This window comes from Cervus elaphus, chromosome 26 (genome assembly GCF_910594005.1).
Source record: "Cervus elaphus chromosome 26, mCerEla1.1, whole genome shotgun sequence".
NCBI classification, from domain to species: domain Eukaryota; kingdom Metazoa; phylum Chordata; class Mammalia; order Artiodactyla; family Cervidae; genus Cervus; species Cervus elaphus.
This window is the reverse complement of record NC_057840.1, coordinates 38,350,997-38,367,509: the sequence shown is the minus strand read 5'-3', so window position 1 is coordinate 38,367,509 and position 16,513 is coordinate 38,350,997. Positions and strand designations below refer to the sequence as shown.

The 16,513-nt window shown below is 41.4% G+C and overlaps 1 protein-coding gene across 1 annotated transcript in view; it reads left to right on the top strand.

Moving 5' to 3' along the window:
• Window positions 1–300: 300 nt before the first annotated feature.
• TFB1M (transcription factor B1, mitochondrial) overlaps window positions 301–16,513 on the top strand; it is a 64,395-nt gene continuing 48,182 nt past the window's right edge. Inside the window, exons 1-2 of the mRNA XM_043888340.1 lie at window positions 301–495; window positions 3,771–3,922. Coding sequence (XP_043744275.1) covers window positions 363–495; window positions 3,771–3,922 — 285 coding nt within the window. The 5' untranslated portion in view covers window positions 301–362. The remainder of the gene's footprint in view (window positions 496–3,770; window positions 3,923–16,513) is intronic.

Below are 16,513 nucleotides of genomic sequence, written 5' to 3'. Positions count from 1 at the left end.
GAGTCAAACGCAAAAAAAATCCTGCACAGGTGAACTTCATTCACCAATCCTTGGGTCCGCCCCTCCTCACTCTTGCCCAGGCCCCGCCTCTCCCCGCCCCGCCACCGCTCCGGCCACCGCCCACCTCACGTGCAAAACCCGAGCGGGTACCCAGCCTGCACCGCACTTAGCAGGACGGGGAGCATGCGCTTTGTGTGCGCCTGGATTTCCTGTTCGCGTCCTTCGCTTCCGGCGGGGTACGTCTAACCAATCAGGTAGGCTCGGAGGAGGGCCATAGTTCTCCCAGGCTCCTCCCCCTGCCTTCTCCTGAGGAGTGTTGGAGGAAAGTCCGGCGTGAGGCCTGTACAGTTAGGTCGGGGTTCATGGCTTCCTCCAGGACGCTCGGCACTTTCCGTCTCCCGCCGTTGCCCACGATTCGAGAAATCATTAAGTTGTTTAGACTGCAAGCCGTGAAGCAGTTATCCCAGAATTTTCTTTTGGACTTGAGGCTGACAGGTGGTTTATCAGCGTTCCCCCGGCGTCTCCCTCGCGTCCCTGGGGGAGTGGGGTCGGGGAGGGTTTCGCGCGGACCCTGCGGGCGGGCGACAGGGTTCAGGCACAGAGGTGTGCGGTGGCCGTAGGTCCGACCCTTCTGCCGCTTTGCCCTGAGAGAACTCCGGAGCCCCACCGCCCATGGGGTGTGTAGAGTGTGTCGTTTGCTCAGGGGCATTTGCAGTAGGCTTTGGAAGGCAGGCTGTGCGGACGCCGAGCAAACACTAGCTTTGGAAGGCTTCGCGTCTCCTGAAAGGCGCTTGTGGAATTCGGATCTTGGTGTGTTACCAATAAGGAATACATGCACGTGCTGACTGGTTTGGCTTTTTATGCCGTTAAAACTTGCAGGGACTTTATCGGTAATAAGTTGGAAGAGTATCAATGGCGTTCGATATTTAAACGTTTACTTGTTGAATCTCACCCTCGAGGGTGCAGATATTCATTCTGTAAACACTCATGGAACCAGCCCCTTTGTGCTAGAGCTGAATTGGGATATGAGAGTGAGCAAGGCCAAGTCTGTCCCCAAGAAGCTTACATTTTAGTCAGTTTGCTTTCCCACTCCCTAAGTCACGTTTTATGAAGTAGGATTTAGATACAATAAAATTCACCTGTTTGAAGCTCACAGGTGGATAAACTTTGACAAATGTATATAGTCGTTTAACCTCTACCACCTTTTCTTCGTCCTGGTCTTTCTGAAAGATGAGACTACAAGAAAAAGATTATTAGAAATATGTCTGTTCATGGTTGAAGTACGTAGCATTTCTGAGGTTTTGATATTTCATTCTGTTTGGCTCCTCTTCAGAAACTGAGTAAGTAAATCACATTTCGAAAGTTATGTAGTACAGTCCAAAAGCAGGAATGGGTTGTTTTTATTTCTTGAATGTAGAGTAGCAGTGTGGGCAGGCCAACAGTGATGTAACACGGTAAAAAAAAAAAAAAAAACCTGTTTTCAGTTTTCTTATTTAATTGGGTGAGAGCTCTACCACAAGAGCCTTAAAAGGTCATCCACCTGGAAAATTCTTTGGTCCTGAGATGGTTGGATGGCATCACCAACTCAATGGAGTTTGAATAGGCTCCGGGAGTTTGGTGATGGACAGGGAAGCCTGGTGTGCTGCAGTCCATGGGGTCACAAAGAGCTGGACACGACTGAACTGACTGAATAGTAACTAGAGCCAGCCTTTTCGGGTAGTCATTAGCTGCATTCTAGATATAAAGCACCATTCCCAAGACTGAAAATAGAGATCTTTATATTGAGAAAAAATCCTTCATGTGCCCTTCCTCATGTTGAGTCTTTATTCACCTTCAGGAATCAATTCCAGAATCTAGATACTATTGTTCCTCTTCTGTAGGAACCAAAGTGAAGACAAATTAAGGTTCTTGTGTGAGGTGAGACACTCAGGTGTGAAGAGAGCAAGATGGAACCCCAGGTGCAGTCAATTGACAGTGCTCTTTGATATCCATTTGTGTTTGAATGTTTCTGAAAAGTTTAAAGTGAAAAGATTGTCCTACCTAGTGTCGTAGCTTTCCGTTTAAAAAAAAAAAAAAAAAAAACTGTTTAAAATCACTCTGTAACACCTGTGCTTAATGCAGCATCTCTGCTCCCTCTGAGAGGTAGTGGTCTTTTGTGGAGGAAGGGTTGGCTTTAGGAGTTATACCTGACCTGGCGTCCATTTGTTTTCCAGGTAACCTCACTCAAAAAAAGTAATAAATGAAGAAACTAGAAAGTTCAGAGAAGTTAAAATGGGGTAGTAATTCTTAAGTTAGGGCTTCACAGGTGGCGTTACTGGTAAAGCACCTGCCTGCCAGATCAGGAGACTTCATAAGAGTCATGGGTTCAGTCCCTGTGTCGGGAAGACCCCCTGGAGAAAGGAATGGCAACGCACTCCAGTATTCTTGCCTGGAAAATTCCATGGTCAGGGGAGCCTGGCGGGCTACAGTCCATGGGATCACAGAATCAGATGCTACTGAAGGGCCTTGGCACGGCACACACAGCACAGTTCTTCGTTCATGTGTTGTAAGGATTTGCTGTGAGAAAGCGTGTTAAACACCTGTAACGCGGTCAGTGTATGCTCGTTTTCTCCTGGCACCCATTGAAGAGAAAACTATTCTTGGATAACTGAGAGATTGTTTTTGCCTCTAAACCTACAAAGGTAGGTTATCAGTAACAAGCAAAAATGAGACTGTACACTATCAGTGAACAGTGTAAAGTGCTAGTATGTTTTCAGTGGCTAAATTTCCACCATCCCAAGAGGCCCAGTTGCTTGGATTTTAACATCTCAGTCAACAAGATTAGTCTGTTGTGTTTTTCCAGAAGGTTGGTTGCAATGAATCCTCAGTAATGTGCTTTTTCATGCTTTCTTAAGGTCTGCTGACATAAATTGATTAAAAAATTAATTTTCTCATATCAACTTGCATGTTTGCAAAGCTCAACAAACCTTCACTGCTAAATTTAACTTTTTCCTAAAAATAACCAAGAATCTCAATTTCTGTAAGTCCTATTAGCTAGGAACTTGGTACCATTGCCATGTTGACCACCAGCTAGATGTCTGTAGATAAAAGTAGCACTGCCAGCACTTTCTGCTCCTGAATTTCTAACTCGAAACATTGGAAATTCTGAATGTGAAGCTAGCCTTGCTTATTCACATAATTGATATTCAACAACTGTAGAGAAGTGGTTTGTGTTTTTCCGTCACCTCTTCTTATATTGATTGGTCTGGCAGAGAAATAGGTGAAAAATACCGTGTGTGCGCATGCTTGCGTGCATGTGCACTCAGTCATGTCCGACTCTCTGCAATCCTGTGGACTGTAGTCTGCCAGGCTCCACTATCCATGGGATTTTCCAGGCAAGAATATTGGCATGGATTGCCATTTCCTTCTCCAGAGGATCTTTCCAACCCAGAGATTGAACCCTTGTCTCTGGCATCTCCTGCATTGGCAGGCAGATTCTTTACCACTGCACCACCAGGGAAGCTCTCAGAAAATACCATGTTTATTTGAGTTAAAGAAATTTGTCATGGTAATCCTATTTTTATTAAGGGTCTGGTAGAATTCAACAGTTACATGGTAGACTATTGAATGGCTACTGTACATTGGTTTAGGCTGAGTTAAATCTGATAAATACTATATATAAAAGATTAATTGGTTGAGTAATGCTGATAAGAATTCGTGTAGATTTTCATTTTGAATTCCATATGTTGGCATTTGCCAAGGTAAATCGATTCAAACTTTCTTTTCTCTAGATAAAATTGTAAGGAAAGCTGGCAATCTGACAAATGCTTATGTATATGAAGTGGGCCCTGGGCCTGGGGGAATCACAAGATCCATTCTCAATGCCGGTGTTGCTGAACTTCTGGTGGTTGAAAAGGATAGTCGATTTATTCCTGGATTACAGGTGAGTTGCTGAAAGTATCTTACTTAGGAGGTAAAAACCCAGTTTAAGTCTTCAGGCCACAATTCTTAAACCTCGGGGTATATAAGACTTCTATAGTTTGCTACTCAAACTGCAGTTCTCCAGGCCTCATTCTAGAGATTCTGATTACAGTGGTCTAGGAATCTGCATTTCTAACCACCATCCTCACATGAATTGTTGGCCAGAGCTTGAATAAACCAGCTTTATGTACTGATGCTAAGCAAGCTAATTGGGTGACTTTTTTGGCTACTAATAGCTGTGCATGCCATGGCACCCCACTCCTTCAAAAATAAGTAAAACTAAGAAATGCTAACAATGTCTCAGTTATTGGCATGGCTTCTGAGAACCTCCCTTAAATTCAGAAAATCATTTCTACAAGCACAAGGTAGAGAAGATACATGCCTTATTGAGAGAAAGTAATTGTTAAGCTTAGGCATTTGTATAAGGATTTTTTAATTGAAGAAATTAAGTTGTGCCATAGGTTTAAAATGAGGTTTGAGTAAAATGATCATTGTTGTTCTTTAGTCTCTAAGTCATGTCCAACTTTTTTGCAACCCCATGGACTATAGCCCATCAGGCTCCTCTGTCCATGAGATTTCCCAGGCAAGAATACTGGAGTGGGTTGCCATTTCCTTCTTCAGGAGATCTTCCTGACCCAGGGGTCAAACCTGAGTCTCCTACATTGACAGGCAGATTCTTTCCCACTGAGCCACCTGGGGAGCCGGAATGAAATGATAAATGTATCTTTAAAACAGTAGGTGATGTCCTATGAGAAGTGTTTGAAGAAACTGGTTGTATTTCAGTGGAAGAGAAACCTTGAGTGAGGGGATTCGTAGCTGCCTCTCCAAAACTGTGGTGGGGAAGATAAGCTTGTTTTTGGTCTTCTCTAGAAGAGAACTAAAACAGATAATTGAGGGAGGCAGGTGGATTTAAAAATGAGGAGAAACTTAAATTTTTGAAACAGTGTAATACAGTGGAACAGATTATATAAGGGATCTTATAAAGGGATTCTTTATGGGGAGCACTTACACCTAATGGCTTAAGGGCCTTTGTTTGATTCCTCTGCAACTGGGAAACTTGAAAAGAGCCCTTAGCCTTTGGTTCATAAGAGTAGCAATTTATTAAGTGAGTCCAATAGAATAATAAAATTAGCTACATTGTTACTTTCATATAGGGGGACAAATTGGTTTAAAATTAGTACATTCTAAAACTTGTGTATTAATGGATAAATGTTTAATTTCTGCCAGAACAGTTTGAGAAAATTTGAGAAAATCTAGTGCTTGTGTTTATGCCTCTGGATATTTTTAGAAACCCAGTGAGTTTTCTTCTCATTGTTTTGCTATATCCAGCCTTTATGCTTTAAAAAAATCACGTATTTAGTTTCACTTAATTTTGCCAGCCTTGACAAAATTGGTTTCAGATTTATGACTTTATTTGGGGATTATTATATGGTGCAATATTCCTTGATTAAATGTGGAATTTAATAGTGATTTCTGCTCTGAACCAGTTTCTTTCAAGAGTGGTGTATCAGTTGGAGGTGGAAGTTGTAACAGTGTTATTTTTAGTGGGAGCATAAGATGATTAAAAGAAACTGAATAACATTACACAATTCCCTGTAGGTTTATTCATCTAGTCCTTCTGTGGCATAGAGAAGACTCTTGTAACTTCTTTTCCCCTTAAAGGGACGTCTTAACCCTAAATCTCACACTCTATTATGTGTAATTCTTTCTCATTAGGCAGGCAGGTGAATCACATTTCGCATCACCAGCTTAATTTACATATCCTCCTCTCTGATCTCAACAAAAGATCTTTTGAAGACAGACCAACAGACTGCCACACTCTTTTCACTGCCCCCTCCGGTATCCCTGCACTCCTAACTTCTGCCTTGTTTTATTTGTCTCATGAGATTTATTATCATCTGACACACCATATGTTCTTATTTGTTGTCAGTCTCACATCTTTGAGGTCTTCCCTAGCGTCTGACAGTAAAGAATCCTGCCAGTGCAGCAGACTGGGGTTCGATCCCTGGGTAGGAAAGATCCTCTGGGGAAGGGAATGGCTTCCCTCTCCAGAATTCTTGCCTTGGAAACCCGGTGGACAGAGAAGCCTGGTTTGGCTACAGTCCACAGGGTTGCAAAGTCAGACACAGCTGAGCGACTTAACACTTCTTCACCCCTCTGGAGTGTAAGTGCCATGAGGGTAGGTGTTTTTGTCTGTTTTGTTCCCTGCTATGTCTCTACAACATGTAAGAGTGCCTGGCACATACCAGGTTCGGTAATGTTTCACATGGAGATAGAAAAGTTGACTCTTTGTAGATATCTAATTAGCCGATTAAATGTGTTATTTAATGGTGAGACCAAATAATTGTGTATCATTGATTATCAAAGTTTTGTGCTTTTTTTCCCTAAATATGAAGGTTGATTTCAAGGTAAATTGCTGTGTAGGAAATATATATTTGACTTCTGTTTTTGTAGAAGGAGCAAAATTAATTTTTAGTGTCGCATGTGCAGGAAAGGAATTTGCCTTAAAAAGAAATGTTGGGTACTAAAATATCAAATAGACTTCTTTTTCTTGTAAAGAATGTTTCAATATGTAAAACCACTTTCTTTTAGAGGTGCTAAATTAATCATAAAACTGAGTAAAGGCAAAAAGAGTGGTCTATTTTAAGGATTCCATTTTAGTGATATCTAAGCTAATAGAATTACTTTTTAAAGAAATTGTAATAATTTATAAAATGTCTGCTAGCTGAAAGTATGTCATTTGTAGCTTAATTCAAGTTCTTAAAATATTATCACGAGGCAGCCTAGGGAAAAGAACATAGCGATAACATACAGGTTTTTCACTATTAGCATGTTGTAAGAAAATGTGTCTAATACGTGAAAGCATTGTAGTGTGATTTTTGTAGTAAAGAACAGACTCTTAGCCTCAAATGACCTACGTTTGATGTCTGGCTCTACCATTTACTATTTATGTGACTTTGGGCAGGTAACTCTCACTGTGCCTCAGTTTGCTCATAGGATTGTTATAGTTTAAATGAATGCCTCATCTTAGTAGGCACTCAGTACAGTTTTTGATGTAGGTAATCAATGAAATTTCCATCTCCATGCCTTGAGCAGAGCTTCCCAGGTGGCTCAGCGGTAAAGAATCCACATGCTGATGCAGGAGCCTCACAAAACTCAGGTTCGGTCCCTGGGTCAGAAAGATCCCCTGGAGGAGGAAATGGCAACCTACTCCAGTATCCTTGCCTGGAAAATTCCATGGACAGAGGAGCCTGGCAGGCTACAGTCCATGGGGTCACAAAGAATCAGACACGACTGAGCGACTTTCACTTCATGGGAACACTGAGACGTTCTCTCGCTCATCAAACTAACACTGAGCATCTGGGCTTGCTTTCTCTTAGTGTTGTAGCGTCACAAAAGGGAGAGGGATTGAAATCTTCAGCTGTTAATTGCAGCTTTGGCTGTCTCTCCTTATAATCCTATCAGGTTTTGCTTCATCTGTTTTGAAGCATTGTTACTGGGTACGTAAACATTTAGGATTGTTGTATCTCTGTGATGATTGGCTTCTTTATCATTTTGAAATGATCTTCATTACCCCTGGTAACATTCATTACTTTGAAATCTACTTTGTCTGATATTAACATAGCCATTTCAGCTCTCTCTTGATAAGTGTTAGAGTGGTATATCTTCTCCACTTTTTGCCTAATTGTGTTTTTATATTTAAAATGTGTTTCTTGTAGCCAGTGCATAGTGGGTCTTGCACTTTCCCAACCAATCTGGTCATCTCTGCCTTATGTATTAGTTTTCTATTGCTGCTGTAACAAATTACCACAAATTCAGCAGCCTAAAATGATACATTTATTCTGTTACCGTTCTCAGGAGTTAGAAGTCTAAAAGCAAGGTTAGGGCTGCATCCTTTGGAGGCTTCAGGGGAGAAGCTATTTCCTTGCCTTTTAAAAAAATTTTTTATTGAAGTATAGTTGATTTACAATGTTGTGTTCATTTCATATGTAAAACAAAGTGAATCAGTTATACATATATCAACTCTTTTTTCCTCATTCTTTTCCCATGTAGGTCGTTACGGAGTATTTAGAGTTCCCTGTGCTATATATAGCAGGTTCTTATCAGCTACCTATTTTATATAAAGTAGTATGTATATGTCAATCCCAGAATCCCAATTCATCCCTCCTCTCTCTCCTCTGTTAGACTGTATCCCTCCTGTCTATCCTCTGGTAGAATCTAAGTTTGTTTTCTGTTGATCCCATCATGACTGTACTTCTGTTTTGAAAATAAGTTTTTTTTTTGTACCTCTCTTTTTTAGGTTCCACATATAAGCAATATCTCATATTTGTTTTCCTGTGTCTGTCTTACTTCACTACATATGACAGTTTGTAGGTCCATCCAGGTTGTGGCAAACGGTATTATTTTGTTCTTTTTTATGGCTGAGTAATATTCTATTATATATATGTGTGTGTATATATACACACATACACACATATATATACCACATCTTTATCTGTTTTTCTGTTGATGGACATTTAGTTTGCTTATATGCCCTGGCTCTTGTAAATAGTGCTGCTATGAATTGGGGTACATGTATCTTTTTGACTTATGGTATTCTCCAGGTATATGCCCAGGAGTGGGATTGCTGGGCCATATAGTAGCTCTATTTTTAGGTTTTTAAAGAACCTCCTTACTCTTGTCCATAGTGACTGTACTGATTTACATTCCCACCAACAGTGTGGGAAGGTTCTTTTTTCTCCATGCCCTCTGCACATTTATTATTTTTAGATTCCTTGCCTTTATCAGCTTCTAGAATCTATCTGCAATCATTAGTTATGGACCTCTTGCTTCTACATCTCTGCTGTTGATCCTAATCCTCCTGCCTCACTCATGCAAGGACCCTTGTGATTATATTGGGCCCACTCGGATAGTCTAGACTAATCTCGTGTCAGAATCTTTAATCACCTCAACTAAGTCCCTACTACGGTGTGACATAACATAGTCACAGGTTCCAGGAATTAGGACAGGGGTCTTTGTGGGGCCAGTATTCAGTCTGTCACAGTTTATCAGTAACTGTTTATTATTGGAGTGGTTTATTGAAGTTGTATAGTATACAAACATCTTTAACATACCCATCCTATCTTCAAGTAATGATACCACTTCATGTACAATACACAAATCTTAAACTAGTATATACTTGCATCTCTCCCTGCCAGGCTTTTGTGCTGTTGTTATTTTTGTTCATGTGTTACAAAGTTCACAATACAATATTATTTTTGTTGTAAAAGTCAAATCTATGTTAAAGAGACTTTACAAATATAAATGCTTATGTATTTACCTTTTGAGGTTACTATTTTGGGTATTCTTCATCTATATTTCTATTTAGTTTAATTTTCTTTCTACTTTTAAGGCTTTCTTTAACACTTCTTATAGTGTGGATCTCTATAATATACATTTCAGCATTCGTATGTCTGGAAAAGTTTTATTTTGCCTTTGTATTTAAAAACATGCTGTCAGGTTTTGGGGTTTTTCTCCAGTGCTCTTAAGATGTTGCTCTGCTATCTTATTACTTCTGTTGTTTCTGACAAATCTGTCTTTCTTTGCTTCTGTCTTTTTCTTGGGCTGTTTTTATGATTTTTTTCTTTTTTATAATTTTATTTTTAGTTGAAGGATAATTGCTTTACAGTATTCTGTTGGTTTCTGCCAAACATCGGCATGAATCGGCCACAGGTGCACACATGTCCCCTCCCTTGTGCACCCCCCTCCCATCCTGCCTCTAGGCTGTCACAGAGCCCCAGTTTGAGTTCGCTGCGTCATATGGCACATACCCATCGGCTGTGTATTTTACACGTGGTGATGTGTGTTTCCATGGTACTCTCTCCACACACCCCACCCTCTCCGTCCATCCCCACATCCGTGTCTGTAAGTGTGTTCTTTTACGTCTGTGTCTCCTTTGCTGCCCCACAAACAGGTTCATCAGTACTGTCTTTCTAGAGTCCGTTCATGTATGCATTGTTATATGATACTTGTTTTTCTCTTTCTGACTGACTTCACTCTGTATAGTAGGCTCTAGGTTCATCCACCACATTAGAACTGACTCAAATGTGTGTCCCTTTTTATAGCTGATGATTTTTTATCATTGGTTTTGAGTGTTTTCCTAAAGATGTGCCTTGGTGTCCTTTTCTTCATGTTTCTTGCCCATGGGCCAACGAGAGCTTCCTGGATCTGCAGGTTTTCCTGCACTTCCTGTTGTCCAACATCTGAATACTGCCTCAGCATTTCTGGCTCTTTAATGTTTAAAGTGAAAGAGTGTAACTGGTCTGTCTCCTGTATTACATCTTGACCAAAGTAAGAAGCTCTAGGATTTTTCTTAACCATTAAGGTATTTATTTCATGGAGTTTTGGAGATTGTAAGGCATTGAGTATTGTTAGTATTGCCTCTGGAATTCTATAAGATAAACGGTGATTATTCCTACTCGATAGGCAACATGAACTTCATGGGATTGAGAATCAAATAGATTGGTGTTCAGATATCATATATGGCACTTACTAGCTTTGTGACCCTGAGCTTGCCTTTGAACCTTTTTTAGCTTCAGCTTTCTCATCTGCAGCATGGGAATGTTAGTTTTCATTTGTGGTTATTGTAAGGATAGATAGAAATTCGTGTAAAGAGATTGGTCTGTTGCCTGTAGTCAATTAATGGCTGTTCTTACAATTATTCCCCTTCCCCATCCTCTTGCAAAGGGAGATATAAAGTAATCTAGTCATTCTAACAAAAGGACCTGTTTTTAATCAGAGGTAGTAAATGTTTGAAATTCTTTCTAGCAAATTTTATTTTATTATTTTTTTTGAAGTTAAGGCAGTATTTATTCAGTTTCCTTGCAATCATATTATTTAAGGCATAAGTGATGGTTATTTGGCAAGAATACAATTCCCTTTAAAGCCTACACTAGTTGGATTTCAGTTCAGAAATGCTGCATATTTGGTACACATTTGAGAGTATTTATTCTGGCATGGGCTCTTGTTTATGATAAATGGGTCTTTGCTTCACCATCCCTTGCCCAAACCCAGTCACTCTCAGTGCAGAGCATGGCTGGTTTTGCATCTACTCTGAAGGTCACCTGGTTTACTGTGGCCTGGTCAAGTCATGTGAGCATGGACCAGGGCAGGCTGCCTGGTCTCTCCAGGCTGTGTTCTCCATGATGACTGCAATTCCTTGGCCACCTCCAGTGCAGGCTGATCCTACAGCGTATTTTCCACCCTGGTGCCTTAATTCATGAACCAGGTGTGCAGTAACTCGTGACCCAGATCCTGCTAATGGGTGACCCAGAGCAATGGCCCCTCCATTCACATTGGTCTTACTTGGGTCAAGATTCAAACTCTTCAACTGCCAGGTACTGAGGAGCAAAAGCTTCATTCACTTCCACCAAATCCATATCCTTAAGACTCAGCCCTGTTTTCTTCAGTGCCCCAGTGATAGCAGGGACCGGACCTCCTTTCGAAGACAATGGGCTGCTTTTCTGGGCGCCAGATGTCCTCTGCTAGCGATCAGAAGTTGTTTGTGCAGTTTGCTCAGCGTTCAAATGTTCTTTCGATGAATTTGTAGGGGAGAAAGTGGTCTCCCCATCCTATTCCTCCGCCATCTTAGCTCCTCCCCCTACAAGCTCTTTAGCAAATTTTAAATAGGACTTCCTGTTGTGATGACTGCATATTTCCACATGTAACTTACTTGATGCAGATATGACCACAGTTAATCATAACATAGACAACACTCCACCAATTAGGAAAAGCTGACTCACAGCCAAAGTGATCTCCTAGTCCACTGCAAATAAGTACAGAGACCAATGCTGGAAGCAGCCCCACTGACTGCTTACAGAACCACTTGACTTACAACAAGAAGTAACAGTTATTACTGTGGCAGAAGAGCTACAAAAAGCAAAAGCACAGTAGGGAAGGATCCCTAACTATTGAGGCCGTTGATCGACAATCAACAGTGACCCAAGTCATCAAGACAAGACTGAAATTGGGTTCATTGTTTGTAGTTTAGGAAGAGAATTGTGCAGTATAGTTTAGAAAGATTTATATCTGTAAGTTTATTTTTAAGAAATGTTGACAATTAAAGGAGTTACATTGGTTGAATAGAAAAAGTCTTGGTTGCTCAGTCGTGTCTGACTCTAAGTGACCAGTGGAAGATGGCCCACTAGGCTCCTCTGTTGATGGAGTTCTCCAGTCAGGAATTCTGGAGTGGGTTGCCATTGACCTACTCCATGGGATCTTCCCACAGGGATTGAACCTGGGTCTCCTGCATTGCAGGTAGATTCTTTACATGTGAGCCACCAAGGAAGCCCCGGGTTGAATAGGAAATTTGTTAAATCAAACATCTAATCCCTTGATGAGTCTGAGTGAGTTTCTGCTGTACATGTTCTTATTGTTTGTTGTTTAGTCACTCAGTTGTGTCTAAATCTTTGCGACCCCATGAACTACAGCACGCCAGGCTTCCTTGTCCTTCACTATCTCCCAGAGTTCTCCCAAGCTCATGTCTGTTGACACAGTGATGCCATCCAGCCATCCCATCCTCTGTTGTCCCCTTCTCCTTCTGCCCTCAGTCTTTCCTAGCATCATTGCCATTTTCTTCTCCAAGGCCACCTCTGAGTTTTCCCAATTTGCTGGCATATTGAGTGCAGCACTTAAACAGCATCATATTTTAGGATTCAAAATAGGTCAATTGGGTTTTTTCCAGTGAGTCAGCTCTTTGCATCAGAGGGCCAAAGTATTGGCACTTCAGTATCAGTCTTGCAGTTCCTTGCAATTCAGGTTCCTTTAGGATTGACTGGTTTGATATCGTTGCTGTCCAGGGGACTCTCAAGAGTCTTCTCCAGCACCATAGTTTGGAAAAAAAGTCAATTCTGTGCTCAGTCTTCTTTATGGTCCAACTCTTTCATATGTACATGATTACTGGAAAATGACATAGCTTTGACGATAGGGACCTATGTCAGCAAAATGATGTCTCTGCTTTTTAATATGCTTTCTAGGTTTGTCATAGCTTTTCTTCCAGGGAGCAAGCATCTTTTAATTTCATGGCTACAGTCATTTTGGAGCCAAGAAAAATAAAATTTGCCCATTTCCTCTTTTTCCCCCATCTGTTTGCCATGAAATGATGGGACTGGATGCCATGATCTTTGTTTTTTGAATATTGAGTTTTAAGCCAGCTTTTTCATTCTTCTCTTACACTTTCATCAAGAAGCTCTTTAGTTCCTCATTGCTTTCTGCCATAAGGGTGGTTCTGCATATCTGAGGTTATTGATATTTTTCCAGGCAATCTGAATTCCAGCTTGTGATTCATCCACCTGACATTTCACATGATATACTCTGCATAAAAGGTAAATAAGCATGGTGACAATAGACATCCTTGATGTACATCTTTCCTAATTTTGAATCAATCCATTGTTCCATGTCCGATTCTAACTGTTGCTTGACGTGCCTACAGATGTCTCAGGAGGCAGGTAAGGTGGTCTGGTATTCCCATCTCTTTAAGAATTTTCCACACTTTGTGATCCACACAGTCAAAGGCTTTAGTGTAGTCAGTGAAGCAGAAGTAGATATTTTTATGTAATTCCCTTGCTTTCTGTTTGATCCAGTGGGTGTTGGCAATTTGATCTCTGGCGCCTCTGCCTTTTCTAAACCAAGCTTGTACATCTGGAAGGTCTTGGTTCATGTACTGCTGAAGTCTAGCTTGAAGGAGTTTGAGGATGACCTTGCTGCCATGTGAAACGAGTGCAGTTGTGTGGTAGTTTGGACTTTCTTTGGCATTGCCTTTTGGGGATTGGAATGGAAGCTGGCCTTTTCCAGTCCTGTGGCCACTGCTGTGCTCAATCTGTCAGTCATGTGCAACTCTTTGCATCCCCATGGTGGACTGTAGCTCACCAGGCTCCTCTCTCCATGGGATTTTCCAGGCAAGAAGACTGGAGTGGGTTGCCATTTTCTTCTCCAAGGCCACCTCTGAGTTTTCCCAATTTGCTGGCATATTGAGTGCAGCACTTAAACAGCATCATATTTTAGGATTCAAAATAGGTCAATTGGAATTCTGTCACTTCCACTAGCTTTGTTTGTAGTGATGCTTCCTAAGGGCTACTTGACTTCACACTCCAGGATATCTGACTCTAGGTAAATGATCACACCATCATGGTTATCTGGGTCATTAAGACCTTTATTGTATAGTTCTTCTGTGTATTCTTGCCACCTTGTCTTTAATATCTTCTGCTTCTGTTAGATCTGTACTGTTTCTGTCCTTCATTGTGCCCATCTTTTTGTGAAACGTTTCTTAGTATCTCCAGTTTTCTTGAAGAGATCTCTAGCTTTTCTATTCTATTTTCCTCTGTTTCTTTGCATTTTTCACTTAAGGCTTTCTTATCTCTCCTTGTTATTCTCTGGAACTCTGCATTCAGTTGAATATATCTTTCCCTTTCTCCTTTGCCTTTCTCTTCTCAGCTATTTGTAAAGCTATCTCGGACAACCACTTTTGCCTTCTTGCATTTCTTTTTTGGGGGGATGGTTTTTGTTATCACCTCCTTACATTTTTATGAACCTCCAGCCCACAAACTGGAGAACAATAATACCAAAGAAGTTCTTAGACTGTTGTGAATGTCCTAGGCCCCACATCAGGCTTCCCAACCTGGAAATCTGGCAAAGGGAATGGGAATCCCCAGGGAATCTAACTTTGCAGGTCTATGGGATTTGATTATAGAACTTCTACAGGACTAGGGAAAACAGACTCTTGGGGGATGCATTCAAAACCTTGTACACACCAGGTCCCAGGGGAAAGGAGCAGTTAGCCCCATGAGAGACTGAGCCAGGCCTGCCTGTGAGTGAGTGAAGGCCTCCTGTGGAGGCGCAGGTCAGCAGGAGCACTGGCAGAAGCTGTCCTCGGGGGTGCGTATTGGCGTAAGTCCTTTTGGAGGTCACCTTTAGCCCTACCATAGAGCCTATAGACTCTAGAACTGGACTGCCTCTAACAGGCAGGGTGCACAACCCCACCCATCAGCAGAAAAAGATTTAGCAAGCATGACCCTGCCCGCCAGAGCAAGACCCAGTTTTCCCCACAGGCAGTCCTTCAGGAAGCTTGTACAGGCCTTCTATCCTCATCCATCAGAGGGCAGACAGAAGAAGCAAGAAGTACAATCCCACAGCCTCCAGAATGAAAACCACAGTCACAGAAAGCTAACCAAAATGGTCACATGGATCATAATAGCCTTGTGTAACTCAGTGAAGCTATAAGCCATGCCATACAGGGCCTCCCAAAATGGACGGGTCATGGTGGAGATTTCTAAAAAAACGTGGTCCACTGGAGAAGGGGGTGGCAAATCACTTCAGTATTCTTGCCTCGAGAACCCCATGAACAGTATGAAAAGGCAGTATGTGGCAGGTTAGAAAGACGGTAATATTACTGGGCTGTGTAATTAAGGCTTAGCCCACTGTACAGTGTTGGCTGTCCTGAGCCCCTCACCCTGAGAAGGTGGCGTAAAACATAAAATGGCTGTTAGTTTTTTGCCCGGAAGGAATTTATAAATGGGCATAGGTTCTAGAAATTGCACAAATTGTTTCCTTATCAAATTAGATCACCAGCAAACTACCTAGTTAAGACCATAGCTTAGCCTCCACCATCACCCGCCTGACACATACATGCAGGACAGCATTCACTAAGTACTCGACTTGTAAGAGGAGAGAGATTTTTAGGTGACTGAGAAGAACACTTCTGCATTTGTTTTCTTAGTTTTATCAAAGGCATTCTCTATTTCTTCCTTGTACCCTTTATAGAGCTTAATACCAGAAAAGCGTATGTGATTACTTCCAACACTGAGTAAAAATGATACACTTCAGTACATTGGCTGCAGGATCTAACATCTCTAGGGTTGGTACTATGTACAGCTCTCACAATCAACATACTTTGTATGGTTCCTTTATCGCAGTTTGGTTTTCTTCTTTTACAACCTTGTTTAATGAATGCTTTTTACTCAAAGCTTGCTTATGTCTCGTTTTGGAAAAACATAGGATTGAAAATGGTAGAACAATTTGAGTGTCTGTAAAATTACTCATTTGGCTGTTGTTAAGTGCCTGCATAGATAGTCAGTGTGCCTTTGAGGTCAATACGAGGCAGCACTCCCAGAGTTCTGAGGTGTGACAGGCACCAGTGTTGTTCCTGAAGGGCTGTAATAGTGATCTGTCCCACCCTTTTGTCATTTCCCAAATATCATTATGATAGTGCAGACATTTTCCTCTATTAGTGGTTGGTTACAAGGTCTTTCTGTGTCATTGCTGATTATCATTAGCTGTTGAAATGGCTGCTGTCCCTAATCATACTGTCATTTCTGTTTGTACAACATTTTTTTTTTTTTTTTTTTTTGCCTCCATAATTGCTCAGGGCCTTCACATAAAGTTGTGAACAGTAGCATTCATTCCTTCTGCAGTGGGGAGTGGGAGAGGGAAAGCTCGAGCTAGAGAGTCGTCCTGGAAAATGTAGACCTCTTAGAGAAAGCACAGGAGGACTTGGTGTGTCATTGACTGACACATAAGC